At 42.1% G+C, this 23,280-nt stretch overlaps 1 protein-coding gene across 1 annotated transcript; it reads left to right on the top strand.

Annotated features, from left to right (window-relative positions):
- The first annotated feature begins 19,535 nt into the window (after positions 1-19,535).
- LOC123102192 (30S ribosomal protein S17) lies at positions 19,536-22,448 on the top strand. The gene is made up of 2 exons (XM_044523498.1): positions 19,536-19,964; positions 21,764-22,448. The coding sequence occupies exons 1-2, from the start codon at positions 19,803-19,805 to the stop codon at positions 21,914-21,916; spliced, it is 315 nt and encodes a 104-aa protein (XP_044379433.1). The 5' UTR covers positions 19,536-19,802; the 3' UTR covers positions 21,917-22,448.
- The last annotated feature ends 832 nt before the right edge of the window (positions 22,449-23,280 follow it).

Raw genomic sequence — 23,280 nt, 5'->3', positions numbered from 1 at the left:
TGGAAGCAATTCAGTTGGACAATGATTTTACCTATGAGGAGAAGCTAGTCAGGATTCTCGAGTTTGCCAGTCGGGTTACCGCAGCAAGGTTATTAAGTTTTGCAAAGTTCAGTGGAGTCACCATACCGAGGACGAAGCCACCTGGGAACGATAGGAAGACCTACGCAAGGACCATCCACACCTATTTTCTAGCCAACTCGAATCTCGAGGGCGAGATTCATCTTAAGGGGGTAGGTTTGTAACATCCCAAATTTTCAATTTGGAATGTTATACATTAGATCATCATTGCATATCATATTTTATTGCATTTTGGCTTGATCCTAGAAATTCCATGCAACTCAAGGACCTACGGAGAGAGTTGGGGATTTCATTATTTTCATATTTGAGTTTTCTCGACTTTTGAAAAGAAAATCGTTTGATTTTAATTATTTTCTCTTCAAATATTTCTTTTATAAAAATAAAAGAGAGAGGATAAAATGACTTCCTCAAAATAGAGAAATATCGAAGATTTAATATTAAAATCAAATAAGATTTTTATTCGGAGTTTTATCGCTATTTTATTTGAATTAGGAAAAATATGCGTTTTTCAAAATTGCATTTTAGGAACAAATAAATGTTCATCTTGTCCGGCTTATTTTTAGAGGACGGAGAAAATTTATTTCAGGATTTTTGGAGTCTGTTTAGTATTTCTTTTCTTTCTTTTTCTGCACGTCGGAATTATTTTAAAAAAAAGTGAACCGACTCCGGGCCATACCCGAGCGGGACTCCGCCCGGGGGGCTTTTTAAGCCGCGCTGCCGAAGCCCACCGCAGCCCGTCCGCACCGCCGCCCCAAACCCTAACCCTAGCCCGCGCCGCTGCCGCCGCCGCCGCCGCACCGGAGCCGCCCCGCCATCGCCGGACCTCGCCAGACCCCAGGTAGCCGCCTCGGTTTTCGTGATAAAACCGTTTTGTTTTTTTCGAAACCCTAGATCTGTTTTTTTAGATCCGGTTCGGTTTATTTTTTCGATTTAGTTATTTAGCGAACGCCCGTTTTTATGTTTGTTTTAACGAACGGTTTTCACCGTTTAGCCGCAGACAGTGAATGTTCATTCATTAGCCTGTTCGTTAGTTTTTCTTTTTCTCAGATTTTCCGCGATTATTTTCGATCGCAATTTCTGATCCGATTTTCGTTTTAGTATAACTTTTCGCTCATTTATCAGAATTAGGCGATTCAAGCGCCTAGAGTTTCGTCTCGAAACCCTCTTTCCGTTTAACCAACTTGAACAAGATTTTAATACAGTAAAATTTGACCTTAGTCCAGATTAGTAATCGGATCTTGTTTCTTTCGCAGTTTGAGTTTGGTTGCTCCGTTTGATTTGATTCTTTTTGCAAATCGGAGTTCTTAAGTTGAACTTTCTGGTTAGATCTCTTATTTGAGTTTTACCCGTGCGTCTTGTTTGATTGCTTATTGTATGCTTGTTTGTTTGCGATAGAACACCCGGAGTGTGAAGCGTGCTACTACGAGTCTCTAGGTTTTGCGGATCATCAGCAAGGCAAGTAACACTTTGATCATATCCCTTTATCACCCATTTTTATGCATTAGTTTCAACCCTCAAACAGTGCATGGTTAGGACTTGATAACATGTGGGATTGGGAAGTAGTTGATGAGGTAGAACCTATTGCCCTGTTACTATCAAACCCTTGGGAGTTACTTCTACGTATTGCTTGTATTGCTATGCTATGCTCGCAGACGTGGATTGGGTTTGAGTGAAACCATGACAGATGTGAGATTATTAATTAATGGTTCAACTTAAGGTGGCAACTTTAATACACATCTGGGTGGATTATTTGCCGGACAGCTGGAGAATCCATTGTTGTCCTAGGATATCCTGGAGTACCCGTGTGATAATCCTAAGGTCCGCCACCCAGGCTCAAAGGGAACTGGGATATTTCATGCTAGAAACTTCCGTGTGCAGCCACAAGCTATTATGGGCTCTAGCATAGTTGAGTAAGTTGCGTGAAGCTCTTGAAGAGGTAGACTAGCAGATGTAGTGGGTTGTAGGTGGTATAGTCTATCCGGAGTAGAGAGTTAATGCTTCTAAAAGACTGTGTCTCGGTCATCCGTTTCTCAAACACCACGTAGTGCGAGAAATCCAACGGAGGAGATCGAGTCTTGTGGGGAAAAGTGTGCAAACCTCTGCAGAGTGTACAAACTAATCATGGTTAGTCGTGTCCCCGGTTATGGACATCTTGAGTATCTAGTACTTGGATTATCATATGCATCTCATCACTCTAAATTAATATTGTTGGGTTGATAATTACTTTTAATTGGGATTGAGTTGGAGGAACCTTCTTAATGATGTTTCAACTACCATGATAGTTAAATAAAATCTATTCCTTTGTTGTAGGGAAAAATTGGCTTTTCGCAAAACTTTAGCCGTAGAGCTTTCCACCAGCCAAATATGCATATAGTGATAGCATTATTCTGTTCTTGCTCTACTGTGTTATATTGCCAGCATATTCCATGTGCTGACCCGTTTTCGGGCTGCAACGTATTATGTTGCAGACTTTTCAGACGAGGAGTAAGGTTTGTTAGGTCGTTGCCATGCAACTCAGCTATGCCATTGGAGTTGATGGACTCACTTTATCTTCCAAGCCTTCTAATGTTATCGTATTAGATGGCCTTAATCCATATTTATTGTAATAAGTTCTCTTTTGAGACATTCAATGTAATAAGTGTGTGATTGCTACTCTGTTATAAATCCTTCGAGTACTGTGTGTGTCAGCATTACCGATCCAGGGATGACAATGAAGCACAAAGACTTGGCCGTTTGAGGTCGGGTCACTACATGTTGCTATAAACACTAGTAAAGTACACATCAATAACATGTATATCAAATATACTTTTGTTCACTTTGTCATCCTTCTTATTCGCCAAGTATCTAGGGCAGTTCCACTTCCAGTGACCATTTCCTTTTCAGTAGAAGCACTCAGTTCCAGGCTTGGGTCTAGCTTTGGGCTTCTTCATGGGAGCAGAAACTTGCTTGCTATTCTTCTTTGAAGTTCCTCTTTCTTTCCCTTTTCCCTTTTCTTGAAACTAGTGGTCTTGTTAACCATCAACGGTTGATGCTATTTCTTGATTTCTACCTTCATCGATTTCAGCATCGTGAAGAGCTTGGGGATTACTTTCGTCATCCCTTGCATATTATAGTTCATCACTAAGTCCTAGTAACTTGGTGATAGTGACTAGAGAACTTTGTCAATTACTATCTTATCTGGAAGATTAACTCCCACTTGATTCAAGCAATTGTAGTACCCAGACAATCTGAGCACATGCTCACTGGTTGAGCTATTCTCCTCCATCTTGTAGGCAAATTACTGTCAGAGGTCTCCTACCTCTCGACACGGGCATGAGTATGAAATATCAATTTCAACTTTTAGAACATCGTATATGCTCTGTGGCATTCAAAAACATTTTTGAAGTCCCGGTTCTAAGCCTTAAAGCATGGTGCACTAAACTATTAAGTGGTCATCATATCGAGCTTTGTCAAACGTTCATAACGTCTGCATTTGCACCTGCAATAGTTATGTCACCTGGCGGTGCATCAAGGACATAATTCTTCTGTGCAGCAATGAGGATAATCCTCAGATCACGGATCGAATCCGCATCATTGCTACTATCATCTTTCAACATAGTTTTCTCTAGGAACATATCATAAATAAAACGGGGAAGCTATACGTGAGCAATTGATCTACAACATAGATATGCAAATACTATTAGGACTAAGTTCATAATAAATTAAAGTTTAATTAATCAAATTACTTAAGAACTCCCACTTAGATAGACATCCCTATAATCATCTAAGTGATCACGTGATCCATATCAACTAAACCATGTCCGATCATCACGTGAGATGGAGTAGTTTTCAATGGTGAACATCACTATGTTGATCATACCTACTATATGATTCACGCTCGACCTTTCGGTCTCGGTGTTCCGAGACCATATCTGCATATGCTAGGCTCGTCAAGTTTAACTTGAGTATTCTGCTTGTGCAAACATGGTTTGCACCCATTGTATGTGAACGTAGAGCTTATCACACCCGATCATCACGTGGTGTCTCAGCACGAAGAACTGTCGCAACGGTGCATACTCAGGGAGAACACTTATACCTTGAAATTTTAGTAAGGGATCATCTCATAATGCTACTGTCGTACTAAGAAAAATAAGATGCACAAAAGATAAACATCACATGCAATCAAAATATGTGACATGATATGGCCATCATCATCTTGTGCCTTTGATCTCCATCTCCAAAGTACCGTCATGATCTCCATTGTCACTGGCATGACACCATGATCTCCATCATCTTGATCTCTATCAACGTGTTGTAATATGGTCATCTCGCCAACTATTGCTTTTGCAACTATTGGTATCGCATAGCGATAAAGTAAAGCAATTATATGGCGCTTGCATCTTATGCAATAAAGAGACAACCATAAGGCTCTTGTCAGTTGCCGATAACTTTAACAAAACCTGATCGTCTCATACAACAATTTATATCCCATCACATCTTGACCATATCACATCACAACATGCCCTGAAAAAACAAGTTAGACGTCCTCTACTTTGTTGTTGCAAGTTTTACGTGGCTGCTACGGGCTGAGCAAGAACCGTTCTTACCTACGCATCAAAAACCACAATGCGGTATAGTGATTGCTTTTTGATCTTCAGAAAGAACCCTGTTCATTGAATTCGATTCAACTAAAGTTGGAGAAATAGACACCCACTAGCCACCTGTGTGTGAAGCACGTTGGTAGAACCAGTCTCGCGTAAGCGTACGCGTAATGTTAGTCTGAGCCGCTTCATCCAACAATACGGCTGAATCAAGAATCAACTAGTGACGGCAAGCAATATGTATATACCCACGCCCACAACTCCTTTGTGTTCTACTCATGCATATAACATCTACGCATAGACTTGGCTCGGATGCCACTATTGGGGAACGCAGTAATTTCAAAAAAAATCCTACGCACATGCAAGATCTATCGTGGTGATGCATAGCAACGAGAGGGGAAGAGTGTTGTCCACGTACCCTCGTAGATCGTAAGTGGAAGCGTTATGACAACGCGGTTGATGTAGTCGTACGTCTTCACGATCTGACTGATCCTAGTACTGAAAGTAGAGCACCTCCGCAATTTGCACACGTTCAGCTTGGTAACGTCCCACGAACTCTCGATCCAGCTGTGTGTCGAGGGAGAGCTTTGTCAGCACGACGGCGTGATGACGGTGATGATGATGCTATCGGAACAGGGCTTCGCCTAAGCACCGCTACGATATGACCGAGGTGGATTATGGTGGAGGGGCACCGCACACGGCTAAGGGATCAATGATCAACTTGTGTGTCTATGGGGTGCCCCCTTGCCACATATATATAGGATAGAGGGAGGAGGAGGCCGGCCCTCATAGGGCGCGCCCAAAGTGTGGAGTCCTACTAGGACTCCCTAGTCCTAGTAGGATTCCACCTCCCACATGGAATAGGAAAAAGGGAAGGGAGAAGGAGAAGGAAGGAAGGGGGTGCCCCTTTTCCCTAGTCCAATACGGAATAGTCCATGGGGAAAGGGCGCAGCCACCCTTGAGGCCTTTCTCTCCTTTTTCCGTATGGCCCATTAAGGCCCAATACGAATTCCCGTAACTCTCCGGTACTTCGAAAAATACCCGAATCACTCGGAACCTTTCCGATGTCCGAATATAGCCTTCCAATATATTAATCTTTACATCTTGACCATTTCGAGACTCCTCGTCATGTCCCCGATCTCATCCAGGACTCCGAACAAACTTCGGTCATCAAATCACATAACTCATAATACAAATCGTCACAGAATGTTAAGCGTGCGGACCCTACGGGTTCGAGAACTATGTAGACATGACCGAGACTCATCTACGGTGAATAACCAATAGCGGAACCTGGATGCTCATATTGGTTCCTACATATTCTACCGAGATCTTTATCGGTCAAACCGCATAGCAACATACCTTGTTCCCTTTGTCATCGGTATGTTACTTGCCCGAGATTCGATCATCGGTATCTCAATACCCAGTTCAATCTCGTTGCTGACAAGTCTCTTTACCCGTTTTGTAATGCATCATCCCGCAACTAACTCATTAGTCACATTGCTTGCAAGGCTTAGAGTGATGTGCATAACCGAGAGGGCCCAGAGATACCTCTCCGATAGACAGAGTGACAAATCATAATCTCGATCTATGCCAACTCAACAAACACCATTGGAGACACCTGTACAGCATCTTTATAATCACCCAGTTACGTTGTGATGTTTGATAGCACACAAGGTGTTCCTCTGGTATTCGGGAGTTGCATAATTTCATAGTCAGAGGAGCATGTATAAGTCATGAAGAAAGCAGTAGCAATAAAATTGAACGATCATTATGCTAAGCTAATGGATGGGCCTTGTCCATCACATCATTCTCTAATGATGTGATCCCGTTCATCAAATGAAAACACACGTCCATGGCTAGGAAACTTAACCATCTTTGATTAACGAGCTAGTCAGGTAGATGCATACTAGGGACACTATGTTTGTCTATGTATTCACACATGTACTAAGTTTCCTGTTAATACAATTCTAGCATGAATAATAAACATTTATCATGATATAAAGAAATATAAATAACAACTTTATTATTGCCTCTAGGGCATATTTCCTTCAGTATTTACAAGAAAGTGAGTGGGAGCTCTGTAGCATTTCTGATATTATATGTGGATGACATATTGTTGATCGGAAATGATACTGAATTTCTGAATAGCATAAAAGGATACGTGAATAAGAATTTTTCAATGAAAGACCTCGGTGAAGCTGCTTATATATTGGGCATCAAGATCTATAGAGATAGATCAAGATGCTTAATTGGACTTTCACAAAGCACATACCTTAATAAAGTTTTGAAGAAGTTCAAAATGAATCAAGTAAATAAAGGGTTCTTGCCTGTGTTACAAGGTGTGAAGATTGAGTCAGACTCAATACCCGACCACTGTAGAAGATAGAGAGAAAATGAAAGTCATTCCCTATGCTCCGGTCATAGGTTCTATCATGTATGCAATGCTGTGTACCAGACCTGATGTGTGCCTTGCTATTAGTTTAGCAGGGAGGTACCATAGTAATCCAGGAGTGGATCACTAGACAGCGGTCAAGAACATCCTGAAATACCTGAAAAGGACTAAGGATATGTATCTCATTTATGAAGGTGACAAAGAGCTCGTCGTAAACGGTTACGTCGATGCAAGCTTTGACACTGATTCGGATGACTCTAAGTCACAAACCGGATACGTATTTTTATTGAATGGTGGAGCTGTCAGTTGGTGCAGTTCTAACCAAAGCGTCATGGCGGGATCTACGTGTGAAGCGGAATACATAGCGGCGTTAGAAGCAGCAAATGAAGGAGTCTGGATGAAGGAGTTCATATCCGATCTAGGTGTCATACCTAGTGCATCGGGTCCAATGAAAATCTTTTGTGACAATACTTGTGCAATTGCCTTGGCAAAGGAATCCGGATTTCACAAGAGAACCAAGCACATCAAGAGATGCTTCAACTCCATCCGCGATCAAGTCAAGGAGGGAGACATAGAGATTTGCAAGATACATACGGATCTAAATGTTGCAGACCCGTTGACTAAGCCTCTCTCACGAGCGAAACATGATCAGCACCAAGACTCCATGGGTGTTAGAATCATTACAGTGTAATCTAGATTATTGACTCTAGTGCAAGTGTGAGACTGAAGGAAATATGCCCTAGAGGCAATAATAAAGTTGTTATTCATATTTCCTTATATCATGATAAATGTTTATTATTCATGCTAGAATTGTATTAACTAGAAACTTAGTACATGTGTGAATACATAGACAAACAGAGTGTCACTAGTATGCCTCTACTTGACTAGCTCGTTAATCAAAGATGGCTAAGTTTCCTAGCCATGGACAAAGAGTTGTCATTTGATGAAATGGGATCACATCAATAGAGAAAGATGTGATTGACTTGATCCATCCGTTAGCTTAGCATGATGATCATTTAGTTTACTGCTATTGCTTTCTCCATAACTTATACATGTTCCTATGACTATGAGATTATGCATCTCCCGAATACCGGAGGAACACTTAGTGTGCTATCAAATGTCACAACATAACTAGGTGACTATAAAGATGCTCTACAGGTGTCTCCGATGGTGTTTGTTGAGTTGGCATAGATCAAGATTAGGATTTGTCACTCCGTGTATCGGAGAGGTATCTCTGGGCCCTCTCGGTAATGCACATCACTATAAGCCTTGCAAGCAATGTGACTAATGAGTTAGTTATGGGATGTTGCATTACGAAATGAGTAAAGAGACTTGCCGGTAATGAGATTGAACTAGGTATTGAGATACCGATGATCGAATCTCGGGCAAGTAACATACCGATGACAAAAGGAACAACGTATGTTGTTATGCGGTTTGACCGATAAAGATCTTCATAGAATATGTAGGAATCAATATGAGCATCCAGGTTCCGCTATTGGTTGTTGACCAGAGATGAGTCTCGGTCATGTCTACATAGTTATCAAACCCGTAGGGTCCGCATGCTTAACGTTCGGTGACGATCGGTATTATGAGTTTATGTGTTTTGATGTACCGAAGGTTGTTCGGAGTCCCAGATGTGATCACGGACATGACGAGGAGTCTCTAAATGGTCGATACATAAAGATTGATATATTGGACGGCTATATTCGGACACAGGAAGTGTTTCGGGTGATTTCAGAGAAAACCGGAGTGCTGGAGGGTTACCGGACCCCCCCCCCCCCCCGAGGAACTAGTGGGCCTAGATGGGCCTTAGTGGAGAGAGAGGGAGAGGGGATGCAAGGGCAGGCCGTGCGGCCCCCTCCCCCTTGGGTCCGAATTGGACTAGGAGGGGGTGGCGCCCCCTCCTTTCCTTCCTCTCTCCCACTCCTTCCTTCCCCCTCCTAGTAGCACTAGGAAAGGAGGAATCCTACTCCTACAAGGAGGAGGATTCCTCCCCTCCTTGGCGCGCCCTAGGGCCGGTCGGCCTCCCCCCTTGCTCCTTTATATACAGGGGCAGGGGGGCACCCTAGAACACAAAAGTTGACATTGTTTAGCCATGTGCAGTGCTGCTACCTCTTGAGCACTGCGTTGGTTTTCCCTTAAAGAGGAAAGGGTGATGCAGCAAATTAGCGTAAGTATTTCCCTCAGTTTTTTAGAACCAAGGTATCAATCCAGTAGGAGACTACACGCAAGTCACCTCGCACCTACACAAACAAATAAGAACCTCACAACCAACGCGATAAAGGGGTTGTCAATCCCTTAACGGTCACTAACAAGAGTGAGATCTGACAGAGATAATAAGATAAATATTTTTGGTATTTTTATTATATATATTGGAAAATAAATATTGCAAAATAAAATAGATTGGAAACTTATATGATGGAAAATAGACCCGGGGGCCATAGGTTTCACTAGTGGCTTCTCTTAAGATAGCATAAGTATTATGGTGGGTAAATAAATTACTATCGAGCAATTGATAGAAAAGTGCATAATTATAAGAATATCTAGGCATGATCATATATATAGGCATCACGTCCGCGACAAGTAGACCGAAACGATTCTGCATCTACTACTATTACTCCACACATCGACCGCTATCCAGCATGCATCTAGAGTATTAAGTTCATAAGAACAGAGTAACGCATTAGGCAAGATGACATGATGTAGAGGGACACACTCAAGCAATATGATATAAAACCCATCTTTTTATCCTCGATGGAAACAATACAATACGTGCCTTGCTGCCTCTGCTGTCACTGGGAAAGGACACCGCAAGATTGAACCCAAAGCTAAGCACTTCTCCCATTGCAAGAAAGATAAATCTAGTAGGCCAAACCAAACTAATAATTCGAAGAGACTTGTAAAGATAACAAATCATACATAAAAGATTTCAGAGAAGAATCAAATATTGTTCCTAGATAATCTTGATCATAAACCCACAATTCATCGAATCTCGACAAACACACCGCAAAAAGAATTACATCAAATAGATCTCTAAGAAGATCGAGGAGAACTTTGTATTGAGATCCAAAGAGGAAGAAGAAGCCATCTAGCTAATAACTATGGACCCGAAGGTCTGAAGTAAACTACTCACACATCATTGGAGAGGCTATGGTGTTGATGTAGAAGCCCTCCGTGATTGATTCCCCCTCCGGCAGAGCTCCGGAAATGGCCCCAAGATGGGATCTCTTGGGTACAGAAGGTTGCGGCGGTGGAAATAGGGTTTCGTGGTGCTCCTGGATGTTTTTGGGGTATATGGATATATATAGGAGGAAGAAGTAGGTCGGTGGAGCTGCGATGGGCCCACGAGGGTGGGGGCGCACCCAGGGGCAGGCGCGCCTCCCTGCCTCGTGGCCTCCTCGCTCCTATCTTGACATCTACTCCAAGTCCCCTGGATCACGGTTGTTCCAAAAATAACTCTCCCGAAGGTTTCATTCCGTTTGGATTCTGCTTGATATTCCTTTTCTGTGAAACACTGAAATAGGCAAAAAACAGCAATTTGCACTGGGCCTTAGGTTAGTAGGTTAGTCCCAAAATAATATAAAAGTGTATAATAAAACCCATTAAACATCCAAAACAGATAATATAATAGCATGGAACAATCAAAAATTATAGATACGTTGCAGACGTATCAAGCATCCCCAAGCTTAATTTCCTGCTTGTCCTTGAGTAGGTAAATGATAAAAACATAATTTTTGATGTGGAATGCTACCTAGCATAATTCTCAATGTAATTTTCTTTATTGTGGCATGAATATTCAGATCCGAGAGATTCAAGACAAAAGTTTAATATTGACATAAAATAATAATACTTCAAGCATACTAACTAAGCAATCATGTCTTCTCAAAATAACATGGCCAAAGAAAGTTCATCCCTACAAAATCATATAGTTTGGTCATGCTCCATTTTCGTCACACAAGAATGCTCTCATCATGCACAACCCCGATGACAATCCAAGAAATTGTTTCATACTTTAGTAATCTCAAACTTTTTTTCAACTTTCACGCAATATATGAGCGTGAGCCATGGATATAGCACTATGGGTGGAATAGAATATAATGATGGGGGTTATGTGGAGAAGACAAAAAAGGAGAAAGTATCACATCGACGCGGCTAATCAACGGGCTAGGGAGATGCCCATCGATTGATGTCAATGCAAGGAGTAGGAATTGCCATGCAACGGATGCACTAGAGCTATAAATGTATGAAAGCTCAACAAAAGAAACTAAGTGAGTGTGCATCCAACTTGCTTGCTCACGAAGACCTAGGGCATTTGAGGAAGCCCATTGTTGGAATATACAAGCCAAGTTCTATAATGAAAAATTCCCACTAGTATATGAAAGTGACAAAACAAGAGACTCTTTATCATAAAGATCATGGTGCTACTTTGAAGCACAAATGTGGAAAAAAGGGATAGTAGCATTGTCCCTTTTTATTTCTCTTTTTTTGGGCCTCCCTTTTTTTTGGCCTTTCCCTTTTTTTATTTGGGACAATGCTCTATTAATGATGATCATCACACTTCTATTTATTTACAACTCAATGATTACAACTCGATACTAGAACAAAATATGACTCTATATGAATGCCTCCGACGGTGTACCGGGAAGGGCAATGAATCAAGAGTGACATGTATGATAAATTATGCATGGTGGCTTTGCCACAAAATACGATGTCAACTACAGGATCATGCAAGGCAATATGACAATGATGAAGCGTGTCATAAATGAAACGGTGGAAAGTTGCATGGCAATATATCTCGGAATGGCTATGGAAATGCCATAATAGGTAGGTATGGTGGCTGTTTTGAGGAAGATATAAGGAGGTTTATGTGTGATAGAGTGTATCATATCACGGGGTTTGGATGCACCAGTGAAGTTTGCACCAACTCTCAAGGTGAGAAAGGGCAATGCACGGTACCGAAGAGGCTAGCAATGATGGAAAGGTGAGAGTGCGTATAATCCATGGACTCAACATTAGTCATAAAGAACTCACATACTTATTGCAAAAATCTACAACTCATCAAAAACCAAGCATTACGCGCATGCTCCTAGGGGGATAGATTGGTAGGAAAATACCATCGCTCGTCCCCGACCGCCACTCATAAGGAAGACAATCAAAGAACACCTCATGTTTCAAATTTGTTACACAACGGTTACCATACGTGCATGCTACGGGACTTGCAATCTTCAACACAAGTATTTCTCAAATTCACAACTACTCAACTAGCATAACTCTAATATCACCATCTTTATATCTCAAAACAATTATCAAGTATCAAACTTCTCATAGTATTCAATGCACCTTTTTATGAAAGTTTTTATTATACCAATCTTGGATGCCTATCATATTAGGACCAATTTTATAACCAAAGCAAATTACCATGCTATTATAAATGACTCTCAAAATAATATAAGTGAAGCATGAGAGATCAATAATTTCTATAAAATAAAACCACCACCGTGCTCTAAAAGATATAAGTGAAGCACTAGAGCAAAATTATCTAGCTCAAAAGATATAAGTGAAGCACATAGAGCATTCTAATAAATTCCGATTCATGTGTGTGTCTATCCCAAAAGGTGTGTACATCAAGGATGATTGTGGTAAACTAAAAAGCAAAGACTCAAATCATACAAGACGCTCCAAGCAAAACACATATCATGTGGTGAATAAAAATATAGCCTCAATTAAAGTTACCGATGGACGAAGACGAAAGAGGGGATGCCTTCCGGGGCATCCCCAAGCTTAGGCTTTTGGTTGTACTTGAATTTTACCTTGGTGTGCCTTGGGCATCCCTAACCTTAGGCTCTTGCCACTCCTTATTCCATAATCCATCAAATCTTTACCCAAAACTTGAAAACTTCACAACACAAAACTCAACAGAAAATCTCATAAGCTCCGTTAGTATAAGAAAACAAACCACCACTTAAGGTACTATAATGAACTAATTCCTTATTTATATTGGTGTTAAACCTACTGTATTCCAATTTTTCTATGGTTCATACCCTCCGATACTAGCCATAGATTCATCAAAATAAGCAAACAACACACGAAAAACAGAATCTGTCAAAAACAAAATAGTCTGTAGTAATCTGTAGGTTTCTAATACTTATGTAACCCCAAAAATTCTGAAATAAATTGGTGGACTTGAGGAATTTGTCTATTAATCATCTGCAAAAAGAACCAACCTAATCGCACTCTCCAGTAGAAAATGGCAGCAAATCTCGTGAGCGCTAAAGTTTCTGTTTTTTACAGCAAGATCGCAAAAACTTCCCCCAAGTCTTCCCAAAGGTTCTACTTGGCACAAAAACTAATTAAAAGCATAAAACCACATGTAAACAGAGGCTATATGAATTATTTATTACTAAACAGAACCAAAAAGCAAGAAACAAAAATAAAATTGGGTTGCCTCCCAACAAGCGCTATTGTTTAACCCCCCTAGCTAGGCATAAAAGTAAGAATAGATCTAGGTATTATCATCTCTGGTATGCAATCCATAGGTGGCTCTCATAATAGATTGATAATGTAATTTAATTTTATTTCTAGGAAAGTGTTCCATGCCTTTCCTTAACGGAAATTGGAATCTAATATTCCCTTCTTTCATATCAATAAATGCATCAATCGTTCTAAGGAAAGGTCTACCAAGAATAATGGGACATGTAGGATTGCAATCAATGTCAAGAACAATGAAATCTACGGGCACATAATTCCTATTTGCAACAATAAGAACATCATAAATCCTTCCCACAGGTTTCTTAATAGTGGAATCCGCAAGATGCAAATTTAAAGAACAAACATCAAATTCACGGAAACCTAACACATCACACAAAGTTTTTGGAATCGTGGAAACGCTAGCACCCAAATCACATAACGCGTAGCATTCATGATCTTTAATCTTAATTTTAATAGTAGGTTCGCACTCATCATGAAGTTTTGTAGGGATAGAAACTTCTAATTGAAGATTTTCTTCATAAGATTGCATTAAAGCATCAACGATATGTTTGGTAAAAGTTTTATTTTGACTATAAGTATGCGGAGAATTTAACACGGATTGTAACAAGGAAATACAATCTATCAAAGAGCAATTATCATAATTAAATTCCTTAAAATCCAAAATAGTGGGTTCATTGCTATATAAAGTTTTGACCTCTTTAATCCCATTTTTATTAATTTTTGCACCAAGATCTAAAAACTTCGAATCATTGGGACGCCTTTTAACTAAAGTTGACTCATCTCCAGTCCCATCATTATCAAGATTCATATTGCAAAACAAAGATTTAATAGGAGACACATCAATCACTTTTAGATCTTCATCCTTATTATCATCAAAACTAGAAGAACACACTTTTATAAAGCAATCCTTTTTTACACGCACCCTAGCGGTTCTTTCTTTGCACTCATCAATTGAAATTCTCATGGCTTTGAGAGACTCATTGATATCATGCTTAGGTGGAATAGATCTAAGTTTCAAAGAATCAACATCAAGAGAAATTCTATCCACGTTCCTAGCCAACTCATAAATCTTAGACAATTTTTCTTCAATCAAAGCATTGAAACTCTTTTGCGAACTAATAAATTCTTTAATACTAGATTAAAAATCAGAGCGAATATTATTATAATTTCCATAAGAATTGTTGTAGGAATTACCATAATTATTAGAGGAATTACTAGGATACGGCCTAGGATTAAAGTTTCCTCTATACGCGTTGTTACCAAAATCATTCCTACCAACAAAATTCACATTCATAGATTCATTATTATTCTCAATCAAAGTAGACAAAGGCATATCATTAGGATCAGAAGAAACACTCTTATTAGCAAACAATTTCATAAGTTCATCCATCTTTCCACTCAAAACATTAATTTCTTCTATAGCATGAACCTTTTTACTTATAGATCTTTCAGTGTGCCATTGAAAATAATTAACCATAATATTATCTAGCAGTTTGGTAGCTTCTCCTAAAGTGATTTCCATAAAAGTGCCTCCCGCGGCTGAATCTAAAAGATTTCTAGAAGCAAAATTCAATCCAGCATAAAAAAATTGTATGATCATCCATAAATTCAAACCATGAGTAGGGAAATTGCAAATCATTAATTTCATCCTCTCCCAAGATTGTGCAACATGCTCATGATCTAGTTGCTTAAAGTTCATAATATTGTTTCTAAGAGAGATGATCTTAGCAGGAGGAAAATACTTACAGATAAAAGCATCTTTGCACTTATTCCAAGAATCAATACTATTTTTAGGCAAAGAAGAAAACCAAGTTTTAGCACGATCTCTAAGAGAAACGGGAATAGCTTTAATTTAACAATATCATTATCCACATCTTTATTATTTTACATATCACACAAATCAACAAAGTTGTTTAGATGGGTAGCAGCATCTTCACTAGGAAGGCCAGAAAACGGATCTTTCATGACAAGATTCAGCAAAGCAGTATTAATTTCACAAGATTCAGCATCGGTAAGGGGAGCAATCGGAGTGCTAATAAAATTATTATTGTTGGTATTGGAAAATCACACAATTTAGTATTATCTTGAGCCATCGTGACAAACAATCCAACACACAAGCACACAAGAAGCGAGTGAAAAAGAGGCGAACGGAAAAAGGAGGGCGAATAAAACGGCAAGGGTGAAGTGGGGGAGAGGAAAATAAGAGGCAAATGGAAAATAATGTAGTGTGAGGGATAAGAGTTTGTGATGGGTACTTGGTATGTCTTGACTTGTGCGTAGATCTCCCCGGCAACGGCGCCAGAAATCCTTCTTGCTACCTCTTGAGCATTGCGTTGGTTTTCCCTTGAAGAGGAAAGGGTGATGCAGCAAAGTAGCGTAAGTATTTCCCTCAGTTTTTGAGAACCAAGGTATCAATCCAGTAGGAGACTACACGCAAGTCACCTCGCACCTACACAAACAAATAAGAACCTCACAACCAACACGATAAATGGGTTGTCAATCCCTTCATGGTCACTTACGAGAGTGAGATCTGACAGAGATAATAAGATAAATATTTTTGGTATTTTTATTATATAGATTGGAAAATAAAGATTGCAAAATAAAATAGATTGGAAACTTATATGATGGAAAATAGACCCGGGGTCCATAGGTTTCACTAGTGGATTCTCTCAAGATAGCATAAGTATTACGGTGGGTAAACAAATTACTATCGAGCAATTGATAGAAAAGTGCATAATTATGAGAGTATCTAGGCATGATCATGTATATAGGCATCACGTCCACGATAAGTAGACCGAAACGAGTCTGCATCTACTACTATTACTCCACACATCGACCGCTATCCAACATGCATCTAGAGTATTTAGTTCATAAGAACAGAGTAATGCATTAGGCAAGATGACATGATGTAGAGGGACAAACTCAAGCAATATGATATAAACCCCATTTTTTTATCCTTGATAGCAACAATACAATACGTGCCTTGTTGCCCCTGCTGTCACTGGGAAAGGACACCGCAAGATTGAACCCAAAGCTAAGCACTTCTCCCATTGCAAGAAAGATCAATCTAGTAGGGCAAACCAAACTGATAATTCGAAGAGACTTGCAAAGATAACAAATCATACATAAAAGATTTCAGAGAAGAATCAAATATTGTTCCTAGATAATCTTGATCATAAACCCACAATTCATCGAATCTCGACAAACACACCGCAAAAAGAATTACATCGAATAGATCTCTAAGAAGATCGAGGAGAACTTTGTATTGAGATCCAAAGAGGGAGAAGAAGCCATCTAGCTAATAACTATGGACCCGAAGGTCTGAAGTAAACTACTCACACATCATTGGAGAGGCTATGGTGTTGATGTAGAAGCCCTTTGTGATTGATTCCCCCTGCGGCGGAGCTCCGTAAAAGGCCCCAAGATGGGATCTCTTGGGTACAGAAGGTTGCGGTGATGGAAATAGGGTTTCGTGGTGCTCCTGGATGTTTTCGGGGTATATGGATATATATATATAGGAGGAAGAAGTAGGTCGGTGGAGCTGCGAGGGGCCCACGAGGGTGGGAGGCGTGCCCAGGAGGGCAGGCGCACCTCCCTGCCTCGTGGCCTCCTCACTCCTTTCTTGACATCTACTCCAAGTCATCTGTATCACGTTTGTTCCAAAAATAACTCTCTCGAAGGTTTCATTCTGTCTGAATTCCGTTTGATATTCTTTTTCTGTGAAACACTGAAATAGGCAAAAAAAATATAGCAATTTGCACTGGGCCTTGGGTTAGTAGGTTAGTCCGACAAATAATATAAAAGTGTATAATAAAGCCCGTTAAACATCCAAAATAGATAATATAATAGCATGGAACAATCAAAAATTATAGATACGTTGGAGACGTATCAGGTGCCCCCCTCCACCATAATCCACATCGGTTATATCGTTGCAGTGCTTAGGCGAAGCCCTGTTCTGGTAGCTTCATCATCACCGTCATCACGCCGTCGTGCTGATGAAACTCTCCCTCGACACTCAGCTGGATCTAAAGTTCATGGGATGTCACCGAGCTGAACGTGTGCAGATCGCGGAGGTGTCGTACCTTCGGTGCTAGGATCGGTCGGATCGTCAAGACGTTCGACTACATCAACCGCGTTGTCATAACGCTTCCGCTTATGCTCTACGAGGGTGCGTGGACAACACTCTTCCCCTCTCGTTGCTATGCATCACCATGATAGATCTTGCGTGTGCGTAGAATTTTTTTGAAATTACTGTGTTCCCCAACAGCGCATTCATGCCAATCAAGCCACTCTAGGGCGGATGTGACTCCACACCACATTGATGTCGGTTAGTGCAACGTGACTGGACGAGTGGGTGACATTGTTTCAATGTCAACAAGGGGACCAAGAAGTCAACTCCACTAGATGCGTCGCGTTGAAGCCGGTTGCCCGTCCGTTCACCTGGCCGCGACTGTTTAAGCACGGCTACGGCGCCATCCACACCACACCTCAAATCCTTTCCTCTCCGCTCACCACCAATTTGCCCCTCTCTTGTTCGCTCACCATCGATTTGCTCCTCTCTGTTTTCACTCACCGCCATCAATGATGCCAAAGTCATGGTTCTTCACGACGGTAGGTGACGACTCAGGATCTCCTTCCGGATCCGAATCTTGGCGGCGCCGCCATCGCTCTCCTGGGCCATCATCCTCCACGGTTTCCGCTCATCCAGGAAGGAGGAGATCATCCTCTCCTCCAATGACGAGGAGGAGCAGGAGCAAGATCCACAGCCGCCTCCTCGTGGAGGCGGTGATGACGAACGAGGAGTACTAGGTGCACCTGGTGATCATGCTTCAACGGTCGCTTAAGTACCACGGTCCGGTACCCCTCCTCCCTGCGCATGCAACCGTTGTGTCCAAGTTGGACGCCGCATGAAGGAGGAGCTAACGTCATTGCATATTCGATACACCTGCATCGACGAGCTATGTTGCCGCTTTGCCGCGTCTGGAGCGGCAAGGCCGTGAAGGAGGTGCCCCTGGATATCCCGAAGGACGCGCGGGCGCTTCCTCCACTACCTCAACCGTGATGACTATGTCTCCTCATCGCGGAGCATCGTTACGATAGAGGAGAGGTCGGATAGAGAGACAATGCGGAGGGAGCGATGTAAATCCGACGCTACGCTACCCCGACCTCGCGGAGGCCTCGGTCCGTGATCGGTCCGTGACCATCGTAGAGACGTCCCCGCGATGACTGTGCCACCTCGATGGGGAGCTGACCAAGATCGGCGAGGAGTGATTGCTCAATGACACCTCCTCCGCCGCTAGCAAGGGAAAGGGCAGGGCTGCCTAGTCAGGGTTGACGTTGGCGGAGGTAGCCTTTCACACGATGCATGAGGAAGTGAGTAGCTCCTTTGTGAGTGTCAGGCGGCCGCCGGACATGGCTGTCGCGCCCACGCGCCAACCGGCGAAGCTATATATAACTCTGGGGGTTGTGGCCTCCAACCTTGTACCAAATTGTGAAGAAGAAAAAATTAGGGGGAGTGCTTAGATCAGATGAGATCTTCTTTAGCATCCCAGGCCTTAGCCCCCTCCCCCCCCCCTCCCCCGCCCCCATCCCTAGCAGCAGTTTCTACGTAGCTCTGTCGCTGCTCGTGCCCTTCCGTTGCTGGAAGGACCACTTCAACGATGATGACTACTACGAAGGTGCCAACGGCTAGCCATTCATGCATACAAGGTCATTGTCCGGTAAAATTAGTTTATGTTTTTAGGTTTTAGTTGAACGTACTAAACATGATCGGGTTTATGTAAAACATATCGAAATGATGTTCATTTGCATGAATTCCATCCTGTTTGCATGGATTATCTTCAATTATTTTATTACGAAAAGAGGTTTGCAAGCGTCATATGATTGGCATCGGTATCGGTATCATGATCAGCGGATGTGTCCGTGGACAGACAGTAGTATGTCCGTTTTGGGAGGCTAACAAATTGGAAAAACCGAGTTCTCCGAAAACCGAGAAGCGGGAGAAATCACGGACACCTGCCACCGCCGAGTGACTCGATCCAGCGCGCCCCTGTCCCTTCCCCCACCACAGCACCTCGTCCAACCCTAGCCGCCACGGGCAGGAGACGGCGCAGAGCACCTCGTCCGACGGCGGCCGCCCTCCCCGCCGCCGCGAACCGTCAACCTCGTCCGTGAATCGACCGCCACAGCACGCAGGCGGCGTCGATTCTCTGTCTCCCCCGACCACCTCTTCAGCCGCCGCCGCCCCTAATCAGCAGGCGGAGATGAAGCCAGTGGTGGGTATCGTGGTGTCGAACAAGATGCAGAAGTCGGTGGTGGTGGCGGTCGACCGCCTCTTCCACAACAAGGTGTACAACCGCTACGTCAAGCGCACCTCCAAGTTCATGGCGCACGACGAGGCCGAGGGCTGCAACATCGGCGACAGGGTATGTCAGTAACCCCTAACCTTTCTAGCCTGTCTGCAACATCGGCCTTTGGATCCAACCTCTTAGAATTTATCCTAGATCTTAATGGTGATAATTTTAATGGTTGCTTATGCAAACTATGTTTACATGTTTCTCTCTGAGAAATTTGGAGGCCCATACAAGGAATGTAGCAGATTTATTACTAGCACATTTACTAGATTTTTACTCCAGTAGATAGATATCCATTTCTGACGAAAAACAGCAAGCGCTGATTTCAGTCATTACATTTTATTAAGAGAAAAGCCAGACGGCTGAGTTACAGTAAGGTCGCCATAATATTTACAAAGTGACAAAGACCCAGGCTAAGTGCTAATCAGGCGGTAACCACATTGCCCTTTACTAGGCCGGCCTTGCTCCAGGCGGCTATTTCTTGCTGGATAGCATCTAGAACGGCAGCAGCAGGGCTGCTCTGGTGCCCGAAGATTTTAGTGCTCCTTTCCTTCCATAGCTGCCACCAGGTGCATATTGTGAGGCAGTTAGTCATTATTCTTGTTACCATAGGGGCTTTGTCTGACCACACAAACCCACCAGTCTTCCAAGCTTGGATTGTCGGCTTCCGGCTCAGCGATGTTCCAGCGAAAACGACGTCAAATGAGAAACCAAGACTCCCTACTGAATGGGCATTGGGCGAAGAGGTGCAGTGCCGTTTCCGGGTGCAGATTGCATAGCTCTGGCACACTCATTGGTACCAGGGGATGCCCATCAAGGAATTACTGCCAAACCTCTTCAGTCACAGGCTCACAGCTCTGGCTTTAAGCTAATGCTGTGGCAGGCCGTTCTGAATAATAAATGGATTATGGATCAAGAGATCTTTGCAAGTGCTGAGGGAATACCTGCAGCTTTGGAGCATAACACAAGACTTGCAGCTTGATCCTATATCGGCTGATGACATTAAATGGAAGTGGACCACTGATGCGCAGTATTCTGCAACCTCTGCATACAAGATGCTCTTTCCAGGACTGATTCGGTCTAACTACAGGGAGCTAATTTGGGCGTCCAGAACACCTCTGAAATGCCAATTCCATGCTTGGCTCGCCATCTAGGGGAGATGCAACACCGCAGACATCAATACATGGTCTTTAATATGTCATAATGGCACTTCTGTTTTATATTGCTATACGTCAGCCTATAATATTATCAGCTGAAGCAGAGCAGTTTATTTCTTGGCACATTCTCTTCTGTAAACTTTAAATAAGATAGATCTGCTGGACTTTCTTAGGCATGTAAGATCAAAGTTTCATTAAGCTAGCTAGGTTATCGGCGAAACTTATTATTTTGCGATCTTTAGATTAAACACTAAACAATATTGCCTCTTGAACACTTGAGTGATGATGGTTGTTGTTACAATAATGGAGTTTTTTTCTCCTTCCATCCTTCATAATATTCTGAGATACCATGGTTCCATTTGAAAAGAATGCTTGGACCTGGTGTTGTGTGCATATCACGTCAGTTAAGGCGGTGACTCTGCAATTTGCTCATAATATGTCTTCTGCTGAACAAATTTTGCTTTCAGCGCCGAAAGATCCACATTACTGAGGACTTTACGAGCGGTTTGGTTTTACAAAGAAGCTTGTATGATTGTGATTAAAAGGTCGAATAGGTTAACGTGTTCGTGTCGTTTTGTCCTGTAGTGTATTCTTTTTATCTGCTTACAGGAGGCTAGTGTTCTTTTTGCTCTATGATTCATTCACACCAGGTGTAACAACATAAACTAGAACAGTTTTCTTCTTCTTATAATTCCTGCATCAATATCTCTCCAGGTTAGGCTGGATCCTTCTAGGCCATTGAGCAAAAACAAGCATTGGATTGTTGCCGAGGTTCTTCGAAGAGCTAAGATGTATGTTCCACCGCCACCTGCACCAAAAGCTTCTGCTGCTACAACTCAACAAAGTAGCAGCAAATCATCTGTTTGATGATCCTCAGAGGCAAACACATACATGTCTTTCAGAATGTCTCTTCTTTACTGACTGACGGCGTGTCCAGAGAACCATCTCATTGAATAAACAACGGGTGCTATGAAATGTTCTTTTTTGTGATGGTCATCATGTTCAATTTATTTGTTTGCGGTCCGAAACTTGGTGATCCAGAATTTATGTTGGACCCTATACCTTCGAGTTTGCCGCAGCAAAATTCATAGTAGGTACGTAGAACTTAAGCATTTCTTCATAATAGTTCTCCATACATGGTGGAGGCCGTGGTGGTGTTCATGGCGGAGCTGAGACCCTGGCATGGGAGAGAGCTGCCGGCCATTGGATGTCACCGGTAGCTAGTATGCTCATTGTGGCTCACTGTTGCCGTCCACCGGTGAAATTAAATTCCTGGCAGGAGAATTGCAAGTTTGCTCACGTTTGTTGAATGTACCCACGCTTGAATATATGCTGTTAATGTGGACCATTCTTGTAAAACATTTGTTCTTCACATGGTATCTTTTTTTCTTGTGGGTCAGTAGGCTATTTATTTAAGCATATATATAAGTTGTATGATTTTCCAGCTTTAATGTGTCTTGATTTTCCAGCTGAAACAATTAGATGCTTCAGTTAGTCGATCATCTTGTAAGACTAGTGGATTTATCTGCTTTTAACTATTTTGGACCGAAATGTCACCAAGGTTTTGTGATGTAGTTGGTCACACGTCGGTCTAAGGCACTGAAGGTCTCCGGTTGGAACCTGGGCGAAGCCAATTTATGTTTTCACATCTCCCTTTTTTGTCACACTTCTCATTGTGAGAAAAAGAATAGAAGAATAGTTATTGTTGGCCTCCAAATTAGTAGCACTCTAACAAGCAAAGTTTTTTTAACAAGAAACTTTTATTCATTTAGGAGCATTTTACAGAGAGGAGCGTGAAAGGCATCACGCTTGATACAGAAGTAGACTGAATTCTCAGTGCTAAACGAGCTTGATGATGAGCTTTGACATTTGTACTCCTGTTAATATGAGAGATGTTACTATGGCGGAAAGAGGGAGAGGCCTGGATTGCCACCAGCTGCGACCTGTTCTCTCAATGGCTAGAATCTGCAAACACCGTTGGCGTCATAGCTGCTGAAGCCAACACAAAGCAATCTGTGTAGTGGTGTGGATCTTGAACCTGTAGAAGAAGTCCATAAATCTCTGCCTGAAGCGGTGAAGATGCCGGAGGTGGGATCGCCGAGATGTGCAGGTGCTTAAGATGCTCATTCCCTTGAAATTGAATGACTACACCTTATCCTGCATGACTTTTCCCTGAATCTTGCTGCTTCTTCCATGCTGCACCGCAGAAGATCGCATTCCCCGCAGTCAAT

Source organism: Triticum aestivum, chromosome 5A, assembly GCF_018294505.1.
Source record: "Triticum aestivum cultivar Chinese Spring chromosome 5A, IWGSC CS RefSeq v2.1, whole genome shotgun sequence".
Lineage (NCBI taxonomy): Eukaryota > Viridiplantae > Streptophyta > Magnoliopsida > Poales > Poaceae > Triticum > Triticum aestivum.
Note: the sequence above shows the minus strand (reverse complement) of the source record. Positions and strands in the feature narration are given on the sequence as shown.

What these genes read in the sequence shown, in the direction of transcription:
- LOC123102192 (XM_044523498.1), top strand. Translation starts at nt 19,803, where the DNA reads ATGAAGCCAGTGGTGGGTATCGTGGTGTCGAACAAGATGCAGAAGTCG. An exon ending in GCTGCAACATCGGCGACAGG is followed by an intron (nt 19,965 to 21,763) that starts GTATGTCAGTAA and finishes ATATCTCTCCAG; the next exon opens with GTTAGGCTGGATCCTTCTAG.